General features: G+C 44.1%; 2 protein-coding genes across 4 annotated transcripts in view; both read left to right on the top strand.

Annotated features, from left to right (window-relative positions):
* Positions 1-19,959, top strand: part of LOC101157151 (A disintegrin and metalloproteinase with thrombospondin motifs 2) — a 28,211-nt gene extending 8,252 nt beyond the window's left edge. For 2 of the 3 annotated variants that reach the window (XM_011483831.3, XM_011483832.3), the window contains exons 6-25: positions 2,911-2,994; positions 4,427-4,580; positions 5,929-6,034; positions 7,751-7,894; positions 8,273-8,405; positions 10,753-10,866; positions 11,237-11,382; positions 11,453-11,542; positions 11,619-11,701; positions 12,084-12,217; positions 12,391-12,514; positions 12,619-12,699; positions 12,785-12,948; positions 13,023-13,182; positions 13,252-13,384; positions 13,970-14,180; positions 14,748-14,877; positions 16,143-16,217; positions 16,603-16,759; positions 18,715-19,959. In XM_011483831.3, the coding sequence (XP_011482133.1) occupies positions 2,911-2,994; positions 4,427-4,580; positions 5,929-6,034; positions 7,751-7,894; positions 8,273-8,405; positions 10,753-10,866; positions 11,237-11,382; positions 11,453-11,542; positions 11,619-11,701; positions 12,084-12,217; positions 12,391-12,514; positions 12,619-12,699; positions 12,785-12,948; positions 13,023-13,182; positions 13,252-13,384; positions 13,970-14,180; positions 14,748-14,877; positions 16,143-16,217; positions 16,603-16,759; positions 18,715-19,372 (3,081 nt within the window). In that variant the 3' untranslated portion in view covers positions 19,373-19,959. The remainder of the gene's footprint in view (positions 1-2,910; positions 2,995-4,426; positions 4,581-5,928; positions 6,035-7,750; positions 7,895-8,272; positions 8,406-10,752; positions 10,867-11,236; positions 11,383-11,452; positions 11,543-11,618; positions 11,702-12,083; positions 12,218-12,390; positions 12,515-12,618; positions 12,700-12,784; positions 12,949-13,022; positions 13,183-13,251; positions 13,385-13,969; positions 14,181-14,747; positions 14,878-16,142; positions 16,218-16,602; positions 16,760-18,714) is intronic. The other variant, XM_020709090.2, reaches the window with a different exon arrangement.
* Positions 19,960-22,716: 2,757 nt separating this feature from the next.
* Positions 22,717-24,284, top strand: ndufa2 (NADH:ubiquinone oxidoreductase subunit A2). The gene is made up of 3 exons (XM_004076655.4): positions 22,717-22,854; positions 23,948-24,054; positions 24,131-24,284. Exons 1-3 carry the CDS (start codon positions 22,751-22,753, stop codon positions 24,220-24,222), a joined length of 303 nt encoding a protein of 100 aa, XP_004076703.1. The 5' UTR covers positions 22,717-22,750; the 3' UTR covers positions 24,223-24,284.
* Positions 24,285-25,724: the final 1,440 nt, after the last annotated feature.

Genomic DNA, 25,724 nt, shown 5'->3' with positions numbered 1-25,724 from the left:
GGAGTTCAGTGCAGAGTTGGAACCAAACCTCCCGATCAATGGTCGCTGCCAGAGGGGTGATCTGTGGTTCACTGTGGCGATCAGCATGTGCGTGTGTGTGGGAGATGGGATTCAGAATGGATGGAAATGGCAATAGTGCCGTACGTGCACACACTCGTGCACACTCACACATGCGCTGGCAGCTCTAGCTGAAATCTGAGCTCAATGATTCACATTCTCTGAACGCCTGCAGCCCCAAACTCTGATTTATGAGAAAAATGTGGATGGGAACATTACAGAGCCCCGCTTGCTGACTCACACGCCCATCGGTTTGTTGGCTGTAGACTGTCATCACCGTTGCCTCAGAGGTCAGAGACTGCACAATTTCAGCGCTGAGGCAGTCAATCTCAGAAGAGACACAAAACTGCTCCTGGATTACAGACGGAAAACCGCAGAAAAGCTGCACCAGTCACAGCCTGGGAGGGACGGAGCCTCTGAAAACTCGGCTGCACGTGGAAGCTGCTTCACGCTTCCTGCATGGACCTCCATCTTCTGACAGAAAGCAGCAGCTAAGGACGTCCATGAAGAACAAAAGGTTGGAGCGCAGCTGAGACCTATGAAAGTGTTGAACCAGAGAAAAGCAACAACATAATGTCCTGCTTCTTTTTAAACATAGATTTTAAGTTTTTTTTTGTTTTGTTTTGTGTGTCAGGACTGTGAGGATGTTTGATGGATGGTTGTGGTGAAGCAACTTTCCAGTCCAAGAGCTGGAAGACCCCAAGACACAAACGCTCAAAGCCCCTCCCGGCGGAAGTCTTGTCTAAAGCCCACTTCATCGGTTTGATCACTTTAACAGAGTCAAAAATTCAACTGTCACCCGTGACCCCTCCCTCACCGCCCCGTGGTTTACTAAGGGATTCCCCTCTGCAGATCTAGAGCTGGACGGGTGTTTGAGCAGTCATTCTCCATTTCTGTGGTTCCAGTTATGGAGAAGAAAAGAAAACGAGGGTTGAAGTTTTAGCAAATCAAGTATGACAACTGTTTTTTCAGACTAAGATTCAGGATGAGAGTGAAAGCAGAGGAAGACTTGTGTCTCAAAGATATTTTTAACCTCTGTTGAGACATGATGCTGCTTCTGCAGATCCTCATGTTCACTCCTCCACTTTCCACTGTGGTGCAGAGCTCAATGAAGGGGGGGTCGACTTGGGACTCACATTGGGGCCCAGTCTGCTTGGCGGTGGAACCTCCTCCCCTATAGTTGCTTTACCCCCATCTAGGGTCCTTTGGTGATGGTGGTGGTGGTGGTGGTGGTGGGGGGTGGGGTGGCCACTGCTAACAAACAATGCCCCACTCACTAGATTTTAATTACCTTACTAAATCACCTTTTAGTGCATACCATCGACTGTGTATGAGATCTGGACAGAGTGACCCCCTAAACAGGAAGTGCCTGTTGCTTCCAAGTAGGTCCAGGCTTGTTTCCATAACAACCACACTCCGAATCAGAAGTGAGCTTATTGGAAGGCCTCAGCCCTACCATTTAAAAGCGGGGAGGAGAACCTGTCAATCAATCATTTTAAAAGTCCGATGTGAGACCAGATACTTTTATTGAGGCACCTGATTTGTCGGTTTATAGCTTGAATAACTTAAATAAAGGAAATACATAATACGGTAGGATGGGGGTGTAGACTTCCAACAAGCTCACTTCTGATTGGCAAGAGTGGTTACCATAGAAACAATGACTCAGATTGACTTGGACCAATTACTGCTTAATGACGTCGTCTAGTTCCTACATGGCAGTTTTCGTATCATGAAAAGTTGTCGACTGAATTGACTTTGCTTAATTGAAGCCTTTTCTATGGATAACATCACACTCACTCACTCCAGTTCTCTCATACAGTCAATGCATCATACTGTTCCAACACGGGGAGGGGGCTGGTGTGTCTAAAGAGAAAAAAGTCAAAGTCACATTGTGTGACAGATAACGTGTTCCCATCCCCTGGTGGAGTGGAGAGCTGCAGACACAGCCGTGCCCAGGATCTATTTGGTGGGTTAACCTCCCAATCCAACCCCTTAATGCTGAGTGTCAAGTAGAGAGGCATTTGGGTCCCAGAGTCTTTGGTATAACTCGGCCGGAATTTCAACTCATGACCTTCCAGTCAGAGGGTGGACACTCTTCCACAAGGCCACTGAGATAATCTGTTTAACACAAGAGGCTTCTTCTGATTACAGTACTGATTCAGAACTTCTGATAACTCAGCTGCTAGACAGTTCAAGTTCTGGAGAAAAGAAACACAGCTTGAAATTGAAAGTGAATAAAGATCTGATCTTAACTTTTGATTTCTCTGTAATCTGTTCCATGCTGAACAGCAGCAACAGACGGACTGGCCGTTAGTCAGTATGTGCTAAAACAAACACTGCAGCATGTGGGAACATCATTATGTTTCAGTTCTGAACAAATCAACGATCACTGCACTTCAGTGTTTAAAAACTTCTTTCTGCAAATCAACCCCTTCATGCTGGATGTCACTAATTTGCAACTTAGTATTTACTCCAGAACTCCACTTAATTTAGCATCATCTTGAACGTTTTCTTTTATATAGTTGGAAATAAATTTAGACCTGGACGGGTTAAAACTGCCAGAAGCCACACAGAGTGTGGTGTGGATGCACGCATGAGCACATACACATTTCCCAGTGAAAGCAAAATATGTAAAGTTTGACTCACTGGTAGAGTCCTGCATAGATCGGTGGGTGGACTTTGAAGAAACAGTTTGATAGTGATATTAGTCTCAAAAAACATAACTGGAACAATCATGCTGCTGTGACCACAACCTAAATCTACATCTGTACCTGACACCCCGCCCACACACTGCCACCGTCACACACTGAGGTGGTGGTTTTGTCAGTTCCAGTTGTGTTTTTTCTCTTCCAGGTTAATGAGATCTATCAGGACCGTTCTCTGGGAGCCAACATCAACATCGTCCTGGTCAGAATCGTCATGTTGTCCCCCACAAAGGTACTCAAGCACCCCCACACACGCACACAGGGTGAAGCTGAGCAGGTCTCAACAATTTTTTTTCTTTTTTTACTAAGAAAGGCTTTTGTGGGCAGGGGCAATGTGGAGTTGGTGGGGTGCTGTAATGACACATTGAGTGTGTTGGCTGGAAATTGTACCCCTGAACAGCTTATGCCTTAGTCACATGCTTTTGATGCACCAGACCCGTGGTTGGTCGTAGAGAAAAGGATGCATCAGGTGTGTCTTGCAGTTCCCTAAGACCTCATGCGCCCACCTTAAGGGAAGTCATGAAACTGGAACACCATTGCCGTGTGTGTGTTGGTAATGTATCGTGAAATATTTGCAAGGATAACATCAGTTACTTTCACTCATGACATACGGGTGCTGCTGTGGTACGGTGCCCAATGTCACACTCTAGCAGTTATTGAGGTGCAAGTACTGGCTCCTTACTGACTGCACACAAATGCTGCACACACAGAATCTGCATGTGATACACAAGTGCCCAAAGGAATTACACTGATTGATTGATTTCCTAATTTCTAACAATCAGGCTGCACACTCAGAGTGTGTGACAAGCATCGAGCAGCACTAACCGGCCCTTTTGTGGAGTACGCAGGTTTTGGGGGGGTTGAGAAGTTGAAAAGTCTGTACAACCTGCACCATGTCACAAATTTCACCCTTACTCACTTTTAGGTGTTTTTTAAGTTTTCCTCACAAACTGTTGCCCATAGAATGCCCACAGAAAAAAAGTGCATGGATTTTTCACCCTATGGGCTCACTGATCTTGATATTTCGTGTGTGCCCCACACAAATCTGTGCGCAGACAGCCTGTTACTACGCATAAGGGCAGTTGTGACTGAGGCTTTACTGGCAGAATCACAGCTGAAGCAGCTAACCAAAGACACAGATTTATAAGACTCTTTGCAAGTCCAAATCCAGCTTCAGGACTGCGATATTTGTTTTTTGTAACCAGCCTTTCATTCTGCCTCTTCACCAGAGAATCAGTTTCTAAATTGCCACCCTGATTTTATAAGGATTAATCAGACAATTCCCCAGCAGATGTCAACCATGGCTTTATTTTTACAGCTGCTGAGCAGTTCAAGGGGAGCTCTGGTTCTGGTGCACACCTGCTTCCCCTCTGTTTTGGTTAATGTTTGTGAGGCAGAACCACAGCTGTCCTCATCACAATCATAACCATCAACCTGGAGAAGACACCAGGAGGAAAATGTTTTTGGATGCTGTTGAAACAGCAATCCTCTGCCTATTGAGTCTAAATCCCAGTTTCCATCACTGAACTGGTCCGATTCAGTTCACAGATGGAGAAACTAGATCCGACCAGCCTTTAGACTGTTTTACATTAGGCAAAATGTGTTGCTTTGTGATCAGAAAGCACATGCAGGGTAACATAAAGGCCTGTGCTGTCCCTCTTCAGTCTCAGGAGCTGATCTCGGTGGGGAACGCCCAGAGGAGTCTGGAGAACATCTGTGGATGGTCGTATCTCCAGCACCGGGAGCAGACCCATGCCGAGCAGCACGATCACACCATCTACCTGAGCAGGCAGGAGTTTGGGCCCCCTGGCATGCAGGGTACCACCGTCACTGATGCATCACATGAACCTGATGAGATGGGGCTCCTCTGGGCAGCAGCTGTGTGGGCAGAGAACAGCTTTTGTGACAGAGTCCCCAACATCTTTGTGGACCTAAGTTCCTTTTGTTGAGTTGCAGGAGGTTATTATGTCTGCACACAATGAAATTTTTGGTCTAAATCACATCCCGGTTGTTGGAAAGCTCTGGCTCTTTATGGGATCCTGGGAGATTATGTTTTCCAGTCTTAGACCTTTGACTTTGAACGTAGGGATCTTATGGAGTGTGCTCTGGGATTGTGGGATTCATGGCCCACCGTTGGGGGCTGTTTGACAGATGACTCAAGAAGAGGAGTTGTTCTTTTCACTAGGATGAAGGACTGAGTATTAACCCTTGTGCTATCTTAGATGACCCCACCCTTACATTGACCTGTTCTCCCTACCATGACAAAGGTGGATAAAGGTGAAAAGATTTCATGTAATCCATGGACACCAGTGAAGATCACAAATCATTGAAGAAAAAAGTTTCAGCGCACTGTCTAGTGGGTCTAGATGACCCAACTCCCAATGTCAAAGTGCCTAGGATAGCACAAGGGTTACATTGTTGCATCTGCAGAGACTTTGTATCTCTGTTTATGAGCCTGTCAACGACCCTCTCTCTATCTGTAACCATGAGCTGTGGCTTTTGATGAGTGGGGTAGATTTGGGCTTCCTCCAAGAGTGGCTGAGGTCTCCTTAGGGCAGGGGTGTCAGACTCCAGTCCTCGAGGGCCAGCAGGTTTTTAAGAAATCCTTTCTTTTCTGCTGCTTCATTGGCGGGTTGGTTGGAAAACATGTAAGATACTGCCCCCACCCTGAGGCCTGTAGTTTGACAGCTGTGCCTTAGAGCGAGGAGATCAAGCTTAACCACCTAGCCGAGGTTTGGACTTCATTGGAAAATGCTTTTTGGAAAGTGAAGTGTTTTGGATATGTCCAACCAGGAGGAGGCACTGGAGAAAACCAGGACAAACTGGAGACAGTTTGGAAGAAGGGACTGGGAGACTTTAGCCAGGAACAGGCAGAAGATAACAAAAGAATACTTGTCTTACAATGATAACAGTTGTGATAAGTGTCTCCAACAATTTTACTATGGTCTTTTTATTATTGCATAAAACTGTCAGTATTATTATTAGGATTATTGATATTACTAGCAACAGTGAGATTGTTAAGTAATTCTGTGTTGAGATCAGCAGAATGTCTTGTGAATCAAAGGCTTTGTCTCTTAAAACATCAGGGATGCTGCACTACTGCAGCTGATGAGATGGAGGAACTTGAAACCAGCTTTGACTTGGCACCTCTCATCTGCCCTGACAGGTTACGCTCCGGTTACAGGGATGTGCCGGCTGTACCGCAGCTGCGTTCTTGTGCTGGAGGACGGCTTCTCCTCAGCGTTTGTGGCGGCGCATGAAACAGGACACGTGTGAGTCGCTCCAACCACGCACACCAGTCCAAAAACAAAAAAAGCACACTGCGATCAGGAAGTGGCCTGTTAGCCCAAAGTCACTCCTGGTTTTCTGCAACAACCTTTGACTGTATTGACATGAGATCAAAAATATTACAACAGGAATAAAAGTAACTAAAATTGTTTGGGCAGCAGAACTGAGGTTGTGGGTTTTGGTTCTGAAAAAAATTTAACAAATCTTCTCCATCAAACTATTTGATTTGCTTTTGACTTCAGTTTAGTGAATTGGATCACTGACATTTATAGAAAAACAGGGAGCAAGATTTCAACCCATCATATCAGGCTCCTCTTCATGCAGGCTGCCCCACTCCAATTAGGCCCTTCCCCTTCAAAAGAGGCTCCTCCCCCTCTTACCAGTCAGCTGTGGGACCATCCCATTGTTCTCAGGTCAGCAGTGGCTGTTGTTTCTAGCAGGAACAGTCAGCTGTTGAGTCTGGCTCTGGGCAGCTGGCAGGTTATTCCATCCTCTCAAGTCCTTACATTTTGGAGGAAGGCTGAGATGAAGCTGCTCTGTCTGCGAACTTTGTCCTTTTGAAGCGCAGATTCCAGACCCTGCAGCGCGTCTCCTTATGCAGAATGTTATAAAGTGCAGTATTCTGCAAACCTTTACAGCAAATCTGGAGGAGAGAACCTACAGCACTCCAGAGCTGACAGTAGGGAGGAAAGAGTCTTTTTGAGGCGTCGTCTTGTTAGTTCACCCTCTCCACAGCCTTTTTTTTTTTTTTTTTGTGAAAAAGCATGAAAATAGCAAAGACAAAGTTATTATCTCTCAGGCTGTGCTTCTATACAAAACTACAACTTTCAATATATTCATATATTAAGAATATTATTTGTTAAAGTCTCAGAATTCTATATGAGAAACACTTTTACAAAATAAAAAATATAGATCAGACTTAGCATTTTCCTATAGTGTTGCTCCTGCAACTGAAATATGTGCTGTTTTGATTGCACCTTTCACAAACACCTCTGCAGATGCAGATGCTTTGTGAAAAGGAAAAACATGTTTCAAAGATATTTAGAAGCGTATAAGGCTTTGGTTTGTTTATTGGTAACATTAATCTGTGAGTTAGTGACAAACTAATGAGTGTGATGTCATTAGCACGGCTTCTTCACAAACAGTGTAAAACTGTCATCAGATCTAGCTGTCCTGTGTCCTCAGGCTTCCTTTTTGAAAGTTTCATTCCCAGCTTTGTCTTCAATGGGTCTTCATCACTTCTAGCTTATTTTTATATAACTGTAACAGATCACTTACACAACATCTTTGAGCTCATTCCCATTCTATCATGGAAACAATGGCTCAGGAAATGGAGACAAAATGAACAAACCAGAGCCCAGAAGTGAGTCATATCTGCCCTGTTTTGTATTACTTTGTTTTTAAACCATCAAAAATCTGATTCTGTTGTGGAAACTCCTGCAGTGTTTCTTGATGGGAATGTGAATTCCTATTTCTGCACATTTTTTCTTCAAATAAAAACCATTTCCACCTGGTTTACACAGCTTCTTTGTGCATAGAGCTCCTCAAACCTGATCCTTCGGCTGTTTACAGGATCAGCAGCTTCTCTATGGATCTCTACTTATCATTGCTTTCTCAGAACTCCCAGCTCTCTCTGACACTCAAATCTTCAATGTCTAGTCTCCCGTTCATTTCAGTTGTGTTCATCCATGTGTCCTCAGGTTGGGCATGGAGCATGACGGCGAGGCCAATGACTGTGCTGACGATGTGCCTTTGGGCAGCATCATGTCTCCACGAGTGCAGGCCAGCTTCTATCGTTACCACTGGTCCCGATGCAGCTGGATGGAGCTGCAGAAGTACCTGCAGTGAGTTCTTCAGGAGCCCCACACAGTCCTGAACTGATCTAGACTGGTTTGGTTCTACTTTCAGTGGGATGAAGGAGTGGAGGGAGTTACGTTGGGGACTGATGTCAGGTCTTGCTTGTGCTGAAATGGGTCTGGTTAGAGCACCTTGATTCAGGACTGCACCCGACAGGTTTATGATGGATGTTGTGGTGCAAGACTTCCTTTCAGAATCAAAGCAGGTCTGAACTAGAACCAAAACAGTTTAGGTTTAACTGCCACAGTCCTGGTTCAGGGCTAAAGTTGGCCTGGCTTGCAAAAAAAACTCTCCAGATTCATGTATGAGATGGGTCTGGTTCAGGACTGAAGCTGGAATGGCTTTATCATATTTGCTGTTTGCAGCACCTACGATTGTCTCCGTGACGACCCTTTTAACCATGACTGGCCAGCTCAGCCTCCACTGCCGGGCTTCCAGTACTCCATGGACCAGCAGTGCCGCTCCGACTTTGGCCCGGGATACAGCCTGTGCACGGCCGTAAGTCTCCCTGCAGGAATAAAGTTATTTATTTTGGTAAACTGTGGATTTGATCATAAAATACTTTGTACATAAAAACCGTAAAATAAAAAACACTACGTTTTGCTGTCCGTGGTCAGCAGTGCATGCACGTGTGTGTGCGTGCACGTGTGTGTGTTTGTGCGTGCATGTGTGTGCATGCATGTGTGTGTATGTTTTCCTCCTCCTTAATCTTCATTAGTTCATGAAGGTCAAGATAAAATAAAATCAATAAACAAACTTGTTCTTTTGAGGATGGAGGGAACAGCAAAAAGAAAACAATCAGACTAAAACAGGAGTAATCAGATTTCTGTAAATCAGTCAGATCTTTTGTCCTTAAAGTTGCTGTTAGTTCTGAGAGGTTTCACTGTGGAGTGACAGCTTGATGAAGAGCGGCATCTCTGCCAGGTTTCTGAAAGGCTTTGAGCGCAGCCTGATATTTCATAAGCCTGACAGTTATTGGACAGGCTGGGTGGAAAATGTCCTTTTTCACGGAGCAGCTTCACCGCTTTCATTCCGTTCCAAATGAAAAAAACTTTGTTTCCAGAGGAAAATTCAGAACATGAAGCAATTAAACGCTGTTTATTGAAGAGTCGCTCACACTAACTCAAAAAGACTGAAAATGTTATTGTGAGCAAAGGCGTTTTAAACTCCCATAAAGCCTTGATCCTGGCAAGTAGTTCTTGAGAAGAACATGCCTTGATCCATCATAATCCACTGAGTTTAAAGAAAAGTCAAGTCCTGCTGGTGCAGGAAGCTCTTCAGACTCCCTCTGCCGAATCTGAGGCCTTTTATCAGCCTCTGCAGACGTTTCCTGCATGAAGTCACCTCCAGATGAATGTCCCGAACAGATGCTGCAGATGGATTCAGTTGACATCTGGAAGAGCCTGAAACCAAGGAAAGTGGTTACAGACTGTTTATGCTGTCAGCATCTCATCGGGTGTCTGCTTGTTGTTGTCCTGCACATCTCAGATGGATCATGCAAGCCAGAAGTTAACTCTGTTTCCGTTTTTAGGTGATAAAATCACAAACAGAATCGTAGCCTGAAGAAATACGGCTGTGGCATCTAACTCAAGGTTATCTGAGCTCTCTTCCCACAAACATCTCACGTTCTCCTACAGTCCTACAGTGAGCTCTTTTCAAGCTCAATAAAGTGTTGTTGGAGCTTTTAAGAAGTTTTTTGTTTGTTCGCCCAGGTGAGTTTGAACTCGAACAGCAGCAGCACTTCACGTTAGAACCTTCCAGCTTTCGTGAACGCCTACATCCCTGAATCTTCTCTGGATATTCTTCCTCCAGCTGGGTCATTGTACAGAACCAGAGCCAGGAATAGCCATGAATGATGCTGAACTCAACATAGCACAGAGAAAAAGACCAAAAAGTCCCATCAGAACCCGAAAAAGCCTTCACAAAGCATCAAGTTGCTTCTGTGATCTCTGGAACCATGAAGTCATTGTTTGTATGCTCAAGCACCGATGGGGGAGTGTTATGCATTGCGGTTAATACTGCTCCAGACAAAAGTAAATCTGCTGCCAGTGCAAACTTCCAACAATCTCAAGCCCAAATCTCAGTCCTGCTGGAAATCTGGGGGTGGTTTGGGAAAGGAAAGGAGGTTTGGGAAAGAAAAGAACCCCAACACCACCCACTTTCACAAGCTACCGTCAGCTCCAGCAGACGGGTTTTGACTTCTTTAGTTTGAGATTAGTTTTTTTCTCAGATCAGTAGATTTCTGTACGTAGAAATAGACATCGATTCATCGATTAAGTCGATTTATTTATTGTTTACGCTCTCACAAATCTGCTTTTACACTTTTACACCGCACAGGACATTTCTACACAAACAGAAGGAGGTTTTTAGAGGACAAGGAGAGTTCTCCTCAAGTGCGAGAATCGCGTTACGCTCACATCTTTTTGGGCACAAATTTGACATCATAGTTAATCTATTGACCCTTGCAGTTTGTTAGTTCAGTTCATAATAAAATCTCTATGAGAACGGCAACATACACAAATGTATTGTAAAGAAACAGGACAGAAACAGGAAGTCCAACAATCTTATCTAAATATGATAAATACGGCACCTGTGGTCTGCAAAGGTTCACTTTGGACCAAAAAGTTTGTCACTGTGGCTGCTACATTGACTACAGATTCACAACAGATTTGTTTTTCTGCCAACAGTCCCTAAATTGTCTTGAAGAAAATGGTTGGAGTTTTGATGATGTTCAGCTTTTGTTTAGACAGAAGAACTGCTTAAATTTGGAATATGTGACCATATTATCTTCGCAGTCGTACTGGAAATGGGGTAAGTCCTGTCGTATTGTTTTTTTTTTGTCCAGTACATGACTCATGACCCCTGCAAGCAGCTGTGGTGCAGCGACTACAACAACCCCTTCTTCTGCAAGACCAAAAAAGGCCCACCGCTGGACGGGACCAAGTGTGGACCTGGGAAGGTCAGTTCCTGCAGCTTAGTGCGATACTAATTCAGAGTTTTAGCCACACTGTGCAATCTGTACAGATCCATGTTACAATTGTGATCCCTGGTGCATATGATCACAGTAGATCAGTTTAGCATTCACCTCTGCTTGTGTCGTAGCCAAAACAGAGGGACCACAGCAGCAGAACGACTGGTCTCTGGGGCCAAACGGGTCCAGATCATCTGTGCTTTTAGACAGTTTTGACCTGCTTATTTATGAGATTTAAGAAACCGAAAGCTAAAAGCATGTGGTTCAGCAGCTTCCTGACCAAACAGAGGGCGAATCGGATGCAGTCTCAAGCCCATCTGTTTGCAGCTGCTGAGCTAACTTACATCTCTGATTGCAGCACTGTTTCAGAGGCTTCTGCATGAAGCTGACCCCAAACCTCCTCCGACAAGATGGTGCCTGGGGGCCGTGGAGTGCTTTTGATAGCTGCTCCCGAACATGTGGTGGTGGCGTCAGGTTCCGGACCAGACGATGCGATAGCCCTCTGTGAGTAAACTGTTGGTCAACGGTCATGTCATGAGTCGATTCACACATTCTTACATGTCATCATTCTCAGTCCAGCCAATGGTGGGCGCACATGTTTTGGAAACAGCTACGAGTTCCAGCTATGCAACCAAGAAGACTGCGAGCCTCTGACAGATTTCAGGTCAGTGAGGCGGGGGTTGAGCAGATGGTTGTGTCCTCTGGCCGACTCCTGCACAGAAGCCCTGCTTATCTTCCAGGGAGGATCAGTGTAAAGTCTGGAATCCATTCTTTGAGCATGGCGGACAGAAGCATCAGTGGCTGCCCTACCAGCATCCTGAGCGTAAATGCCCCATCTCACTTGCAAACAAACAGACGCACTCACAAGAACCAGATCCCAGGCTCTGCAGACAATATCATCTGGGGGGGGGGGCACCTTTCCCTTTCAGCAAGGCAATGGTTTGGTTTGTCCATCTGGACAGTTTAGACAAACCCCCGCAGGCTCTCGTGTAACATGGGAACTGAAATGCACATGTCTGCACTCACATGTTAAAGTTATCATGCAGGAGTCTACAGTCCCCCCCCCACACACACACACACATACACCTTAAACTCTTCATCATATTACAGTGTGTCTGTTTGATCGTAAAGTTTTACATTCCATCTTAAATGTTCCACCTCAAACCTGTCCACAACTGTGTGTGTTTGTGTGTGTGTGTCTGCAGCTGATGAGCGCTGCCATCTGTACTGTCAGTCCAACCAGACGGGGGCTGTAGTGTCCATGAACAGAATGGTGCATGATGGGACACGGTGTTCGTACCAGGACAGCCACAGTGTGTGCGTCAGAGGAGAATGTGAGGTCTCTGTGCTGTAGGGGGTCACTCAAGAAACCGTGGTCGTCATTATCGTCCAGTTTTTTGTTTTGTTTCTTTTGGGAGGGGGGATTCCTCCATCAGACGTTTAGGCTGACATCTGCTCAAGTTTCTAAAGTCTGCATCCGATCTCTTCTCCTCCCTGTTGCCCTTTTTTCAGCATGTCGGCTGTGATGGACAGATTGCCTCGGACCAGGAAGAGGATCGCTGTGGAGTCTGTGGAGGAGACAACTCCAGCTGTAAGGTCATCAAAGGGAACTTCACCCGCAGCACCAGGACACAAGGTGAACCTCCCAAGACTTGAGTCCAAACCCAAATCTGAGCCATTCTCAGCGGGTCACTCACTGTCTTATGGTTTTAACAATAAATCCTTGATTCCATGGTTAAGGTTACCTGAAGATCCTGGAGATCCCCAAAGGAGCTCGACATCTTCTGATCCACGAGTTCAAGGGAACTCCTCATGTCTTGTGTAGGAGCAGCTGAGAGCCCAAAAAAGGTCCTGAAGCTTCTGAACTTTATAAAAAAGAAAAAAACTGATGATTTTTTTGTTGCAGCTCTTAAGAACTTGGAGACAGGTCACTTCTTTCTGAACAATGAAGGTGAGCTTCCTGAATCTCGAGTGGTGATTGAGAACGGGGTGCTGTGGGAGTACAACATAACCGCAGAGAAGGAGACTATTCTGAGTTCGGGGCCTTTGAAGTACAGGGTTCTGCTCATGGTCAGTCGGAGGATCCTCTTCAGCAACATAGAAAACCTGAACAAACGCTGATGGGACTGGCTTTTGTGGCTCAGGTCCGTTCCCATGGCGATTCCAAGGTCACGGTGTCCTACAAGTACATCATCCAGAATCAGCTTTGGTCCTCGCTGGACTCCAACTTGGTGCAGGAGGACCCCATCTTCTATGAGTGGGCACTAAAGAAGTGGTCTCACTGTTCCAAACCCTGTGGAGGAGGTAGGTACTGCTATCTGACGGTCACCACAGCAACAATGGCAGTAAATATAACATCACCTGTGCTGTCAGGGAAACAATACACCAGGTTCGGCTGCAGGAGGAAAGCTGACGGACTGATGGTGCAGAGGATGTTCTGCTCCAACATCAGCAAACCCAGAGCCATCGGCCGCACATGCAACACTGAGAGCTGCCAACCGCCACGGTGAGCAGAAACGCCTCTGTGTGGGAAATATCCTAAAGTTTGAAATTTGGATGAATCTTCTATCAGAAAAGAAGAAACCCTCAGACTTGTCTGCTGAGTCTGGTCAAATAAGAAATTGTGACAAGCCTGACAGCTTTGAATTCCATATGTCTAAATCATGAGTGACAAGAAATTCATTTTAGAAGTATTCATTGCATGGGTCGTATGTGTTAATAGAGGGGAATAGGATTGGTGGGTGGAGTCTTTGATGTAATATTGTGTGTTGTTTTGTTGTTTGTTTTTGTTTTAAATGTTAAAGCGCTTCGAGTTGCGCAAGGTATGAGAAGCGCCTTTTTATAAGTAAAGTTTGGTTTGGTTTGATTTGATTTGATTTGATTTGATTTGATTTGATTTGATTTGATTTGATTTGATTTGATTTGATTTGATTTGGCCCATGGTGACCTGTGTGAGAACCATAGCTGACATCAGTGCAGTGTGAATTCTCAACAAAATAATCCATAAATCACTCAATTCTATCTATGTCCGACTCTTGGAGCTTAGACCTGCTGTGCAGGTTGAAGTCCTAACCTGTGTTCCACCTTTCAGCTGGGTAACGGGGGACTGGGGGGAATGCAGCGCCTCCTGTGGTCAGACGGGGTGGAGGCGGCGCTTGGTGAGCTGCCAACAGAAGTCGAGCAGAGGTCAGGAGCAGCGCTCTGTACAGAGCAAGCTGTGCAGGGATGTGCAACCGGAATCCAAGCAGACCTGCAACCGGATCCCCTGCCCTGCTGCGTGGAGAACCGGGCCATGGACTGCGGTACCGACCTGTCTTACTGACAGAGGAACTTTGAACTGCTTCCCTCTGAACTTCATGTATCCCTGGTTACCCAACAGTCTTTCTCGGTTCTACTCTTCTGTGCAGAACCTGGTGTCTTGAAAACTTTCTTTTTCCCCACTTTTCTAGATGAACATTAACATCATGAAATGTTTCCGTGCTCTGTGCAAAACAGTCTTTTTATAGGTCGATTCGTCTTCTCTTTTAGACTCCTGTCTGCTGTACCTCGAGATTTATCTTCCTCCTTATCAGATCATCATTCTGCTTCATCCATAATTGTGATATCTTCGTTTCCAATGTTCTTCTGTCCTGCTCAGACTGTGTGGGGTGTCTACATCTCTGGAGTGTGGACTTCCTCCTGTTCCTCCATAATAGCTCCACCAGGTTGTGTTGCTCTGAGTCTGGCTGCAGTCTTTTTATTCTCTCTGAGCTTTTCTTCACATATTTTCTTTAAAGGGGTCTTCTTGAACTTCTTCTTCACGTAACTTTTCCAGTGGGATGTTGGCCAGACCGTCTTGGACTCCTTTTTAACTCTGTTTTTGTTTCCAGTGTTCGGTTTCTTGTGGAAATGGCACGCAAGAACGACAAGTTGCATGTCTGAATCCTGAAGGTTCCCCTGGAAACTGCAGTGAGCCTGAGCCAATCACATGGCAGCGCTGTGAGACCCCGCCCTGCAGCGGTAAGCTCAGCCAATCACACACCTGTAAGAAATGCACAACCCACAGGATAATAAACCCAAGAGGCAAGCTATGGATTTTATATTGGAACAGAAACAAAGTCCAAAAAAATACTATCCAGCAAAACCAACTTCACATTTAAGAGGTCTTCAAAATGTACGTATTGAGATGGCAGGATGAGAAAAACATAAAATAGACGTAAAGTAAAAGGCTAAAACAGCACGAAAGCCAAAATCATGACAGCACCATGTTTTGGAAGACCCACTCTGAGGAAAATCCTGTTTTGGGTGTTTTTAACATATTCGTGTGGGATTTTTCTCATGATGAAGGATACATTTAAAGAAAATTAAGATAAACTTGTATTTCTGAGTATTTATTCAAATTGTTGTGAGCCAGGAGCAGATGAAAAAATGTTCATATTTTTTAAGTAGAAAATACATAACGTAAGCTCCCTGCACCGCTCCATTCCGATACATCCACTGTCAGACAAATAGATCCATGTGTCGTGATTAGGGTTCTTATGCCTTAGTTTTGCTTCCTGTTTTATTTTGAAGATTTCTTCCTGCATGTCTTAAATTTGAGATTGACTTCCCTTGTCCAAATCCCCCTGACCGTTTTCACATGTGTCTCATCAGTCTTGTCAGTACATAAGTCTCGTGACTGCCTTCCTCTGGGCTGGTTCCCTGTTGACCCCAACAGTTTTTTTTTTTTTATTACTATTTTTTTTTTTGTTTTCCTTCTTGGCAGCGTCATTTGTTTGCAATGAACCCCTTACCTTGGAACCGTGTGCCTCCAGTCTCTGCATTTCGGTTCCTTCCTCAAACCCCCTACCTGACACCATGAACGTCTTTATTTTCCTCGTCTGAGCTGGAATCTGGATCAAAATTGTACTGCTGGATGGCTTTGATATTTCTCACCATCCTAACTACAACGCTGATTTTAGGTTGAGGTGTGAGGGGCTGAAAGCTAGTGAGAGAGAGTGTAAACAGAGAGCTCTCTGTAATGAGTGATTGGAAGGGGAGCAGTGATGATCCATGCTAATAGTCTCGCCCAAAGCTCAGAGGTAAATTTCTAATGAGCTCCTGCTGCTCTGCAGAAACTATATCCTTAAAAAATGACAGTTTTCTGGATAAAGTCAGCATAATCTTAATTTAAAGACCACTGGGAACATTTTTGCAATAAATCAAAAGATGGTCAGAATTGGACTTTAAGGAAAGGATTGGGAGGCTTTATTGTTCGTTTAGCTGACTGTTTGCCTTCCCTACAGGCAACCAGAAAAACTCCATCATCCAGTGGCTCTCCCAGTCTAACCCAAACCGGCTGATGCCACAGATGACCTCCCGTAAGACACGCCTCTTCCTCTTCGTCATTCCTTCTTGTCCTCATTCTCATTCATGCTGGAGAGTCCTCTGCTTCACCCGCCTGCTGTCCTCTCTCCTTCAATTGATCCTACTTTGAAATTGGCTTTTTGATTAAGACATTTCATCAGAATGGAAGGATCCAGCACTGGATGTACCTCTGCTTTTGTCCTTCAGGAGACATTTCATCATGTTTAGAAGCAGCCGACTTCATTCAAAACTGCATGAAAACTACTGTAGCTTCACAAAAAAGGGTTGACTGCCAGATTGATGCTTGTTCCTGCACTTTATTTCCTGTTTTGTCAGACTGCCTGTAAAAATCCAAGCCTCTCTTCAGTAAAATTTCTTCTGGCTGCTCACTGTTTGCAGGGCAGCGTTGCCGTGGTGATCGCTCTGCCTTCTGTCGGATGGAAGTGTTGAGTCGGTACTGCGCCATCTCCGGATACCGGCAGATGTGCTGCAAGTCCTGCAGTGAGAGAAACTCTGCCCCCAGCGTCAGCACAGAGTCTCCAACTGGCAACAGCAGGTGAGACCAGACATCTTCCCCATGTGGAAGCTTGGTGAACATCTCCAAAGAAGATGGTAGAACAGGAAGAGGAATAAAGCAATGCCACATCAAACATGATAAACAACAGTTAACATCAGACTAAAAAACTGCAGAACCAGAAGCAAGCTCGCCAAGAGATGATCCTCCAGGAAAGAAAAACATTAAAGAAAGATGATTAATTATTCTCAAGTATATTATGTTACGCAAGTACAGTTTTGTCTTTTTGTGTGGTAGGTTTGGATGTCTGTCTTTGCTTTTATTAATGTTTTTTTTGTTTGTTTGGTTGACTTCTTGTGTCTTTTACATCACACGGGTTGATGTTGGAAGAACTTCTGTGACCAAACCCTTTCCCTCTGAATTTTTCAAGTTAATTCAGAGTCCATATGATGATATGACTTCAACAAGGACAGAACTGAGAGGAACGTGAGACAGACTTATTGATACACTTGACAATAAAAGTTCTGTGGGGGTTAGACTCTGGAACCAGACCAGGTTAGGATCAGGGTCAGAACCATGAGGTGAAAATCCCCCAGTGTCAAGATGCCGATGTTGGTTGTGGAATTGATTATGCTCTCCAGAGGCTGAATGGGGGGGTTATGGCCCAGAACAGTGTAAGAGGAGGAAACAGATGTTGACTGGCTGGAAAACCGGGGGATGGACCAAAGAAAAAGACAATAAAAGAAATGACAGCGTGGGAACTTGGTTTCCTTCAGTCGTTTAGATACAATTTTGAAAACCTTTTTTTTTTTTTCAAAATCACAGTTATCCAAACACCGCAGTCTACAAAATTCTCTGATTGTTTGCATAATGATACACTTCAGACAAAACATGCACCATATTTAGTGAAAATCCAATAAGCATTGTCTATTGTATGCATTATAATTTATGTAAATTTATGTATAAATCGGTGGAGGTGTTTCGCTCATTGAGAACAATTTTGCAAATAATGTGGAAATTTTTATTCCGGTGTGTTAGCAATCATAAAAAACTGTAAGTGAGAGTGGTTGAGGAGCTTCTTAAGACTCTGACAGCAAGGCTTCACCTAGACAGTGTTTGACAAACCCTCAACTCTTCTTCATGATGACTACAGTCTGTTTTCTCTCAGAAGAATCCAAGTTAATCCTAAAAGAATTAAAGAGTCTATATCATAAAAAATCAACCTTTTGAGGTTTTAAGTGTATTATAATGTTAATTCCTGCACATCCATCTTTGTAAAAGTTCAGATGTTTGTTTTCGCGGGCGAAACGCAGACACACTGCCGAGGTCGACTCTAGGTTGACGTCATGAAATAGGCGGGACCCACAAGGAGAGAAAGGCGGAGCCTCAGAGATTGAGTCGCCTTCCTTATAGATAGGAAAATGAACTGCAAAAGTTCCTTCTGTACAGAATGCCTTCAGCTTTACAAACCTGTTTGTAAAAACTGTTTGTCTGTCTAAGTAAAGTGTGTAGTGAGGGGTTTTACAGCCTTAAAACCTCTATAATATTGTTAAAACATGAAGATGACTACTTTGCGGATTTCAACTATCATGGGTTATTTTTTGGACGTAACCCCCCCCCGTAAAAGAGGTAACTCTGTAATGCAAAACCTTTTGATCTGCATCTAACCAACCTGCCGCACACAACGAACCTGATTTTGACCAAAACCTGTAGATTCTTGGAAATCCCTCTGAAACAAACATCTCTAAGTTAGCAAATCAAACGAAAGCAGAAGACAAGGAAACTGTTCATCTGCAGCATGATCCTAGTTTAGTTCCAGTCAGTCTTTAAACACCACCTTAAATTCACATTTGCTGTAGTGCTAGCCAGAGGGCCCTCAAATGCTTTTTAGTGCACTTTGGCTTCAATCACAACTTGAAGACAGCTGATTCATCCCAACCATCAGCCTCATCAGAGTTATGAAAACTTAAAAAAAAAGGTTTCTTTCTGTTTTTCAGATTGTGGAAATGGACCACGGACAATACAACATCAGTTACCCAACTTCTGACAGGTAGCAGCTTTCTCAGCAGTGATGTCATCACAACACCAACTCCCATTGTTGGTGTAAACCCAACCCCTTCCAGTGGGAGCCCCCCGGACTTTGTCTACGTAGAGTACGATGATTACGAGGCATCCTCTTCAGATGAGAATTTGTCACAGTCGTTTGAGATTCCTGACATTCGTCCCACATCCATGGCAGCAGCGATAACGATGCCGTCATCTCAACCCTTCAAGGCCAATTCACCCTTTGTGCCTCCCATTTCCTCGCTTACTATGACAGTTTCTGAAAACCCAACAGTGGCGGCGGCGAGCACGCCTCCAGTTGTCCTCACCGCCACAGCAAAGGTCCCAAGCTTCCCCAACAGGAATTATACAGAATCCGAACATGCAAGGTCCCTCTCCAAGAAGGAGAACAACTCTATGAACGAAGTCTGGTACCAGATTGTGGGAGTGGACAGCAGAGGAGATGTAGACCCGCAGAACTCCTTTGTGCGACAGATGCCTCTGTTTCACGAGCGAACACAGAACAAACGTATTCAGCAGCTCCTCAGCGAGAAACGGCTGCGGGGCTCTCTGGGCAGGGTGAACCGGACCAGAAACAACAGGAAACCCTGACCCTAGTACTTCCTGTTGGCAAACTTTGTGTAATGCAAGTCTTTTATATCTCCTGACTACCAGCGGTCCTGCTGTTCCAAACCATGCCCACTACTCACTTCAGTGCAGCACATTTTCATTGTTAGGAGCCAACCACTTTAGTTATGAACTCAAACACCCTGATGTATAACACTGGGACACAGATCACGTTTGACCCAGGACCACAGGATGATATGAAGGATCAAGGGGTGAACTTCGGATCGGTTAAGGTCTGCTGCAGTTCTTCCAGCCAGGATATATGCACCCAAAACACCTGCTTCTAAATCAAGTTTTATACAACTGTTGATTTGGTTCTGGATTACAGGACCATTTTTTACTTCCTGTTTGAGTCCTACCTGCAAGTGCACAAATCTGGAGTTCTTTTACTAACACCTAGGGACTGGTGACAGACGTCAGGCCCTTTTCACTGCATGTTAAAACTCCACCTTTACACCCAGAATAAACACATTTAAAGCCTAAATCAAGGAACTTTTTTTTATCTCTACAGTTGGATGTTGTCGCCATAACTGTATGAGGGAATAATAAAGTTGCTTTTTCTGTTTTGAATATATTATGTGATGAATTTGTGCAAAGAAGGAGGCGTGGCCTAAAGGTTTTTTTCGAACTGATCCAACTTTGAAGAAGGCCAAGCAGCAGCAGTAGAAACACTGCAGGGAAGTGACTGCTAAAGATCATTTGCAGCAAGACAGATGCCAAGGCAGCTGCAGCGGGACAACTGCAGGGGGAAAAGGCTGAAGTACGGCGGCTGCAGTAGGACAGATTCAGGGGGGAGTCTGTATCTAGTCAACCATTATTTGCGCAAATTCTCCCACTTAAAAATATGAGAGGCGTGAAATTTTCATTATAGGTGAACCTTAACTATGAAAGACAAAATGAGAGGGGAAAGAATCCAGACAATCACATTGTCTGATTTTTAAAGAATGTATTTGTATATTATGGTGGAAATAAGTATTTGGTCAATGACAAAAGTTCATCTCCATACTTTGTTATAAACTCTTTGTTGGCAATGACAGCAGTAAAACGTTTTCTGTAAGTCTTCACAAGGTTTTCACAAACTGTTGCTGGTATTTTGGTCCATTCCTCCATGCAGATCTCCTCTGGAGCAGTGATGTTTTGGGGCTGTCACTAGATAACACAGACTTTCAACTTTCTCCAAAGATTTTCTATGGGGTTAAGATCCAGACTAGCTAGGCTACTCCAGGACCTTGAAATGGGTCTTATAAAGCCACTCCTTCATTACCCGGGCAGTGTATTTTGGATGGTTGTTATGCTGAAAGATCCAGCCATGTTTCATCTTCAATGCTGTTGGAAGAAGGTTTCCACTTAAAAATTTCACTCCTGTTCCCTTTGCTGAAAAACAGCCCCAAAGCATTACATTTCCACCCCCATGCTTTACAGTAGGTATGGTGTTCTTTGGATGCAACTCTGCATTCTTTCTCCTCCAAACACGATGAGTAGAGTTCTTACCAAAAGGTTCTATTTTTATCTTACTATAGGTCATTCTCCCTCCTTGATCCTCTTCTGGATCATCCAAATGCTCTCTAGCTAACTTTAGCCGGACCTGCACATGTACTGGCTTTAGCAGGGGGTCACGTCTGGCACTGCAGGGTTTGAGTCCCTGGAGGTGTAGTGTGTTACTGATGGTAGCCTTTGTTACTTTGGTCCCAGATCTCTGCAGTTCGTTTACTAGGTTCCCCTTTTGGTTCTGGGGTTTTGCTAACTGTTCTTGTGGTCATTTTGACCCCATGGGGTGAAATCTTGTGGGGAGCCCCAGATGGAGGGAGATTATCAGTGGTCTTGTACGTCTTCCATTTCCTAATAATTGCTCCTACAGTTGATTTCTTCACACAAAGCTGCTTAACTATTGCAGATTCAGAGTTCCCAGCCTGGTGCAGGTCTACAATTTGGTTTTTGGTGTCCTTAGACAGCTCTTTGGTTTGGAGTGGAGTTTGGAGTGTGACTGTTTGAGGTTGTGGAAGGTTGTCTTTTCTATAGATAACCAGTTCAAACAGGTGCCATAAATACAGGTAACAAGTGGAGGAGGATCCTCTCACAGAAGAAGTTAAAGGTCTGTGAGAGTCAGAAATCTGAATTGTTTGTAGGTGATCAAATACGTATTTTCCAGCATAATTTATAAATAAATGTTTTGAAATCAGACAATGTGATTTTCTTGGATTTCTTTTAATCTCATTTTGTCTTTCATAGTTTAGTTATACTGTTGGTTCTAAACTAAACCAACACTTCTCAACTATATTTGAGCTGGAAGAAGGGACACGGACTCACTTTCAATCTAGAGAGAGAGCAGACAGGAACACACTTATGCAATTCTCCGTTTGCTCTGAGCTTACAAAGGTCTGCCTCCTCGCTTTTATTCAAAATCAGGGTGTTTCCCTACATACAGATGCTTCTAAAAGGGAGGGGTACTGATGCACTTGCATAAATACACACCAACATGTGTAATTCTCTGTCTGTGGCATAATTAAAGCAAATCAACATTTAACATAAAAAAAATCGTTAAAATTACATAAATTGATAATCAAATTGATTTTAAAAGATACCATCGGGATTGTGGCATGGTAGGATCATTTTACTATAACATAAAAATAACCACTATAGCACACAACACATGTGATGCTGCAAAAACGGATCAGTCCATCATTCCAGTCCAATGTGTGAAAACAAATTTAGCAAAGTCATGTGACCATACAGTGAGCTAGAATGTTCTAATAATGTTCCCTTTGGATTCTTTGGATGTGGAAAATCCACGGTGGGCTGAACTTTAGAAAACTAAAATATGAATGGATTTGCCCTTCATTCTTGTTTACTTGCTTGTTCGGACACATATTTCATTTACACCTGATTATCTTGCAGGAAATCTAAGGAATCTGGAAAACTTCACCTGCGCTGTTCAGGACCAGGTATTTCCTTAACCTGCTGTTTTCCTTTCTGTATCACGGGGCTGCAAGAGCCTAACCTGGTTACCTAAGGACATTTGGGAGAAAGCCGGAGTGCCTGGAGAAATCCCACATATGAATAAAGAGAACACGTAAACTCCAGCCAGGATTTGAACCAGGACCTTCTCTCTGTAAGGAAAAAGCTCCACCACAGTGCTTCACATCACCTCTTCATTATCCAGCCAGTGACTTCTGAGGTGAACATCTGTGTTCATGGCTGCTCTGTTGCAGGATGGGGTCTTTACAGAGGGACACTGAAGGCACGGAAGCTCTGGGTCTACAAACGCGCCTGTAAGACCAAACTCTGGGATAATAAAAACCCCGCGCCTGCGCCTGGCAGACAGAACTCCGGGAAAATAATCCTCGCCCTTCACAAACAGAAAAGATGGCGGCGGCCGCGGTGAGGACTCTGGGTTCAAGTTTGGGTAAAAACCTCCGGGAGATCCGCCTCCACCTCTGCCAGACCTCCGCGGCAAGCAAGGGGGCCAGGTGAGCGGCTAGCTGGGGGGGTGAGAGGCCGTCCACAGAGCTGGACGAGTCTGGACTGGAGGAGCTAACAGCGGGTGACCTCCTTTCACACGGAACGTTCCGGCCCCCCAACTGGGCCCGTGTGGTTCAGAATTGGCTGCTGAAACCTCCAGAACTCACACGGGTTCTGGAAGTCTGCAGAAAACCCCAGAGCAGTGAGGCCTTGAACTGAGTCAGGTGGTCTCAACGTCAAGGGCTGCTGGTTCTGGAAGAGGTTCCTTTGATTGTTCATGAAGAAATTTGATAGAAAACCAAAACAAGACTTTTCTCCTCACAGTTCTTCTTGACTTCTCATCTTTGTTTGTTTTTAACTTAACCCCTTTGTTCCTCCCTAAGTTCCTCATCCTTTCCTCACATTGGCATGGCCTTAACTTACGATCCTACCTATAAAGTTCCTCACGGTCCTAATCATTTCAGTTCCTGTAGGCTTTCCTTACGGTTCTTCCTGATGTATGTCATGTAGGGCTGCACGATATGAGGAAAACTCGCGATATTAGAGATTAATATTGCAAGAACTATATAATTTGCGGTAAATATACAAATAGTAAAATAACCAAAATTACCATTCTAATTTCAATGCAACAGTTTAAAAATTATACTCCAAATGACCTTCGTCGACATAGGTGACAAACATCTAACATAATAGGCCTCCATCCGATTGGTCAAATGCATAAAAGGATTTAGGTTTTAAAAGGTTTTAACACATTTAAGGTTTACGATTTATTGTGATTTTCGCCATTTTTTGCGATATGCGTATTGCAGAGCTGGATATTGCGATAACGATAAATTTGCGGTATATTGTGCAGGCCTAATGTCATGGTCTCTCCAATGTCCTTTATGTTTTTAACAACTCTTTGTGTTCCTTCGGATGACCTTTATATTGCTTTTAGTGTCCCTTGCGTTCCTCTGTGAGGTCTTCATTTCTTTTTTCCCATCATGCCCCACAATCCTCCTGATATTTCTCACCTGACTTCCAACATTCCTAATGTTCCCCTTGTGTTCCTCTTGACGTTCCTCTGGAGACGTTCCTCCCAGCATTTCCTTTGTCTTTCAGGGACTTTGTGGAGCAGCACTATGTGACTCTGAAGAAGGCCAACCCGGACTTTCCCTTTCTGATCCGGGAGTGTTCTGGAGTTCCGGCCCGGCTCTGGGCCCGATACGGTGAGTCAGAGGTCCGTCTGTGCTTTGGTTTCCGCTGCAGGTAATGTTGCTGACCTTTCTGCTGCTATCTGCTCAGACCTGGGGAAGGAGCAGAGCGTCTCCGTGGACAACATGTCAGCCGAGCAGGTGGCCGGCGCACTGAAGACACTGGTTCAGTCCAAACCGTGACCCAGCTGTTTTCTCCTTGTGTGATGTTGATGAGAAAGAATAAACTTGAACTTTGAATGAGACTCCTGTGTGTCCTCGTCCTCCTGACTGTGTTGGTCCATTGGGTTTCCAATGTCCAACACGAACAGGTTTGATCTCCGGTTTGGGTTTTGGAGCCGTGATGATCCAGACCTGGATTGGTGTGTTTTTGAACCCATTATCTTTCTGCGTCTCCATGGAAACCATTGGGTTAATCCCTCAGAAGAAGCCGGCAGATTGGAGGTGAAGTCTGCTGCGGTAATCAGATGGCAATTATGGAATTAACAGAAGAAGTTGCTTCTGCCATAGACAGTTATTGAAGTTCAAAGGTTGTTTTTTATGACGCAGTCTATCATATTATGCTTCTGTGGAAAAAGATACTGTCGTCACATAAAAAAGGGTCAGTAGTTATGTCAAGACAACAAAGCACTTTTTAGAAATAACTGACCAATAACTGGGCCAAAATTATTCTTCTGATTTATCAGTAGTTCTCCATGACACATTTGCACAAAACTTTATTGAAATTCTAAAAATGTTGAAAAAACATAATTTCGCGACTACACTGTTTCCATCAAATCATAAATATACGAATAAACAAAACTAACTCACTCGATAAGTCATTCCAAGACATGGTTATAGATGTGAACATTACTTTGATTTATAACAGATACAGTCACATTTCTACCACGGCACTGGCGCTCATCATCATCTATCAAAGGAGACGTTGATATCTTATCCAGGCCATGGAGTGACGAGCTCCTTACTTGACTACGGATGAAGACATTTTGTGAAATGGTGGTTTGTGATTTTACAGAGGAGCAGTGGATCCAACACTAACAAATGACGAGCTCAACTTTTGATGATCTCTGATGCTGTTGGACTTCTTGTGGCGCCTACTGTACAGTGTCCAATGCAGCCAGTTCCTACCAAGATGCACATTGCCATTACTATTTGAGTCATATAATTAGAAAAAATTGTTTCCATTGCATTTTTCCTAAATATTTAAGTTTCGATTCACCTCAAAAGCCCAAATATTTTTTCATTAAATGTGAGTTTTTTTCAATTGTGTTTCCATTAGACACATTTGTTATCGTAAATCTAAATTGCACAATTTCATTCATTGTCAATGGAAGCTGGAGTCCCCGGAGAAAACCCACGCATGCATGGGGAGAACATGCAAACTACATGCAGAAAATGGAAAATTCTTGTAGTCTTTCTACAAAGAGAAATAAGACATGATAAAAAATATCTAATGAAGTATTAATAATAACAATAATAATGTATTTATCTGCGCTCTTCCAGACGCTCAAAGTTCTTACAATTATTCTTTCCCTCCTCATTCATACCTGGTGATGGTAAGCTACTGATGTAGCCACAACTGCTCTGGGGCAGAGGTGGCAAATCTATAAACACATGATGGAGAACATAAATCTGCCTTTTGTAAAAAATGGTTTAAAAAATGGTGAAATCTCCAACCCAACCAA

Source organism: Oryzias latipes, chromosome 14 (genome assembly GCF_002234675.1).
Source record: "Oryzias latipes chromosome 14, ASM223467v1".
Classification (NCBI taxonomy): domain Eukaryota; kingdom Metazoa; phylum Chordata; class Actinopteri; order Beloniformes; family Adrianichthyidae; genus Oryzias; species Oryzias latipes.
This window is presented reverse-complemented; position numbering and strand designations above follow the sequence as displayed.

Coding starts and splice junctions, on each gene's coding strand:
- ndufa2 (XM_004076655.4), top strand. CDS start 22,751: ATGGCGGCGGCCGCGGTGAGGACTCTGGGTTCAAGTTTGGGTAAAAAC. Junction 22,855..23,947: donor GCGGCAAGCAAGGGGGCCAG/GTGAGCGGCTAG, acceptor TTTGTCTTTCAG/GGACTTTGTGGAGCAGCACT. Junction 24,055..24,130: donor CCGGCTCTGGGCCCGATACG/GTGAGTCAGAGG, acceptor CTATCTGCTCAG/ACCTGGGGAAGGAGCAGAGC.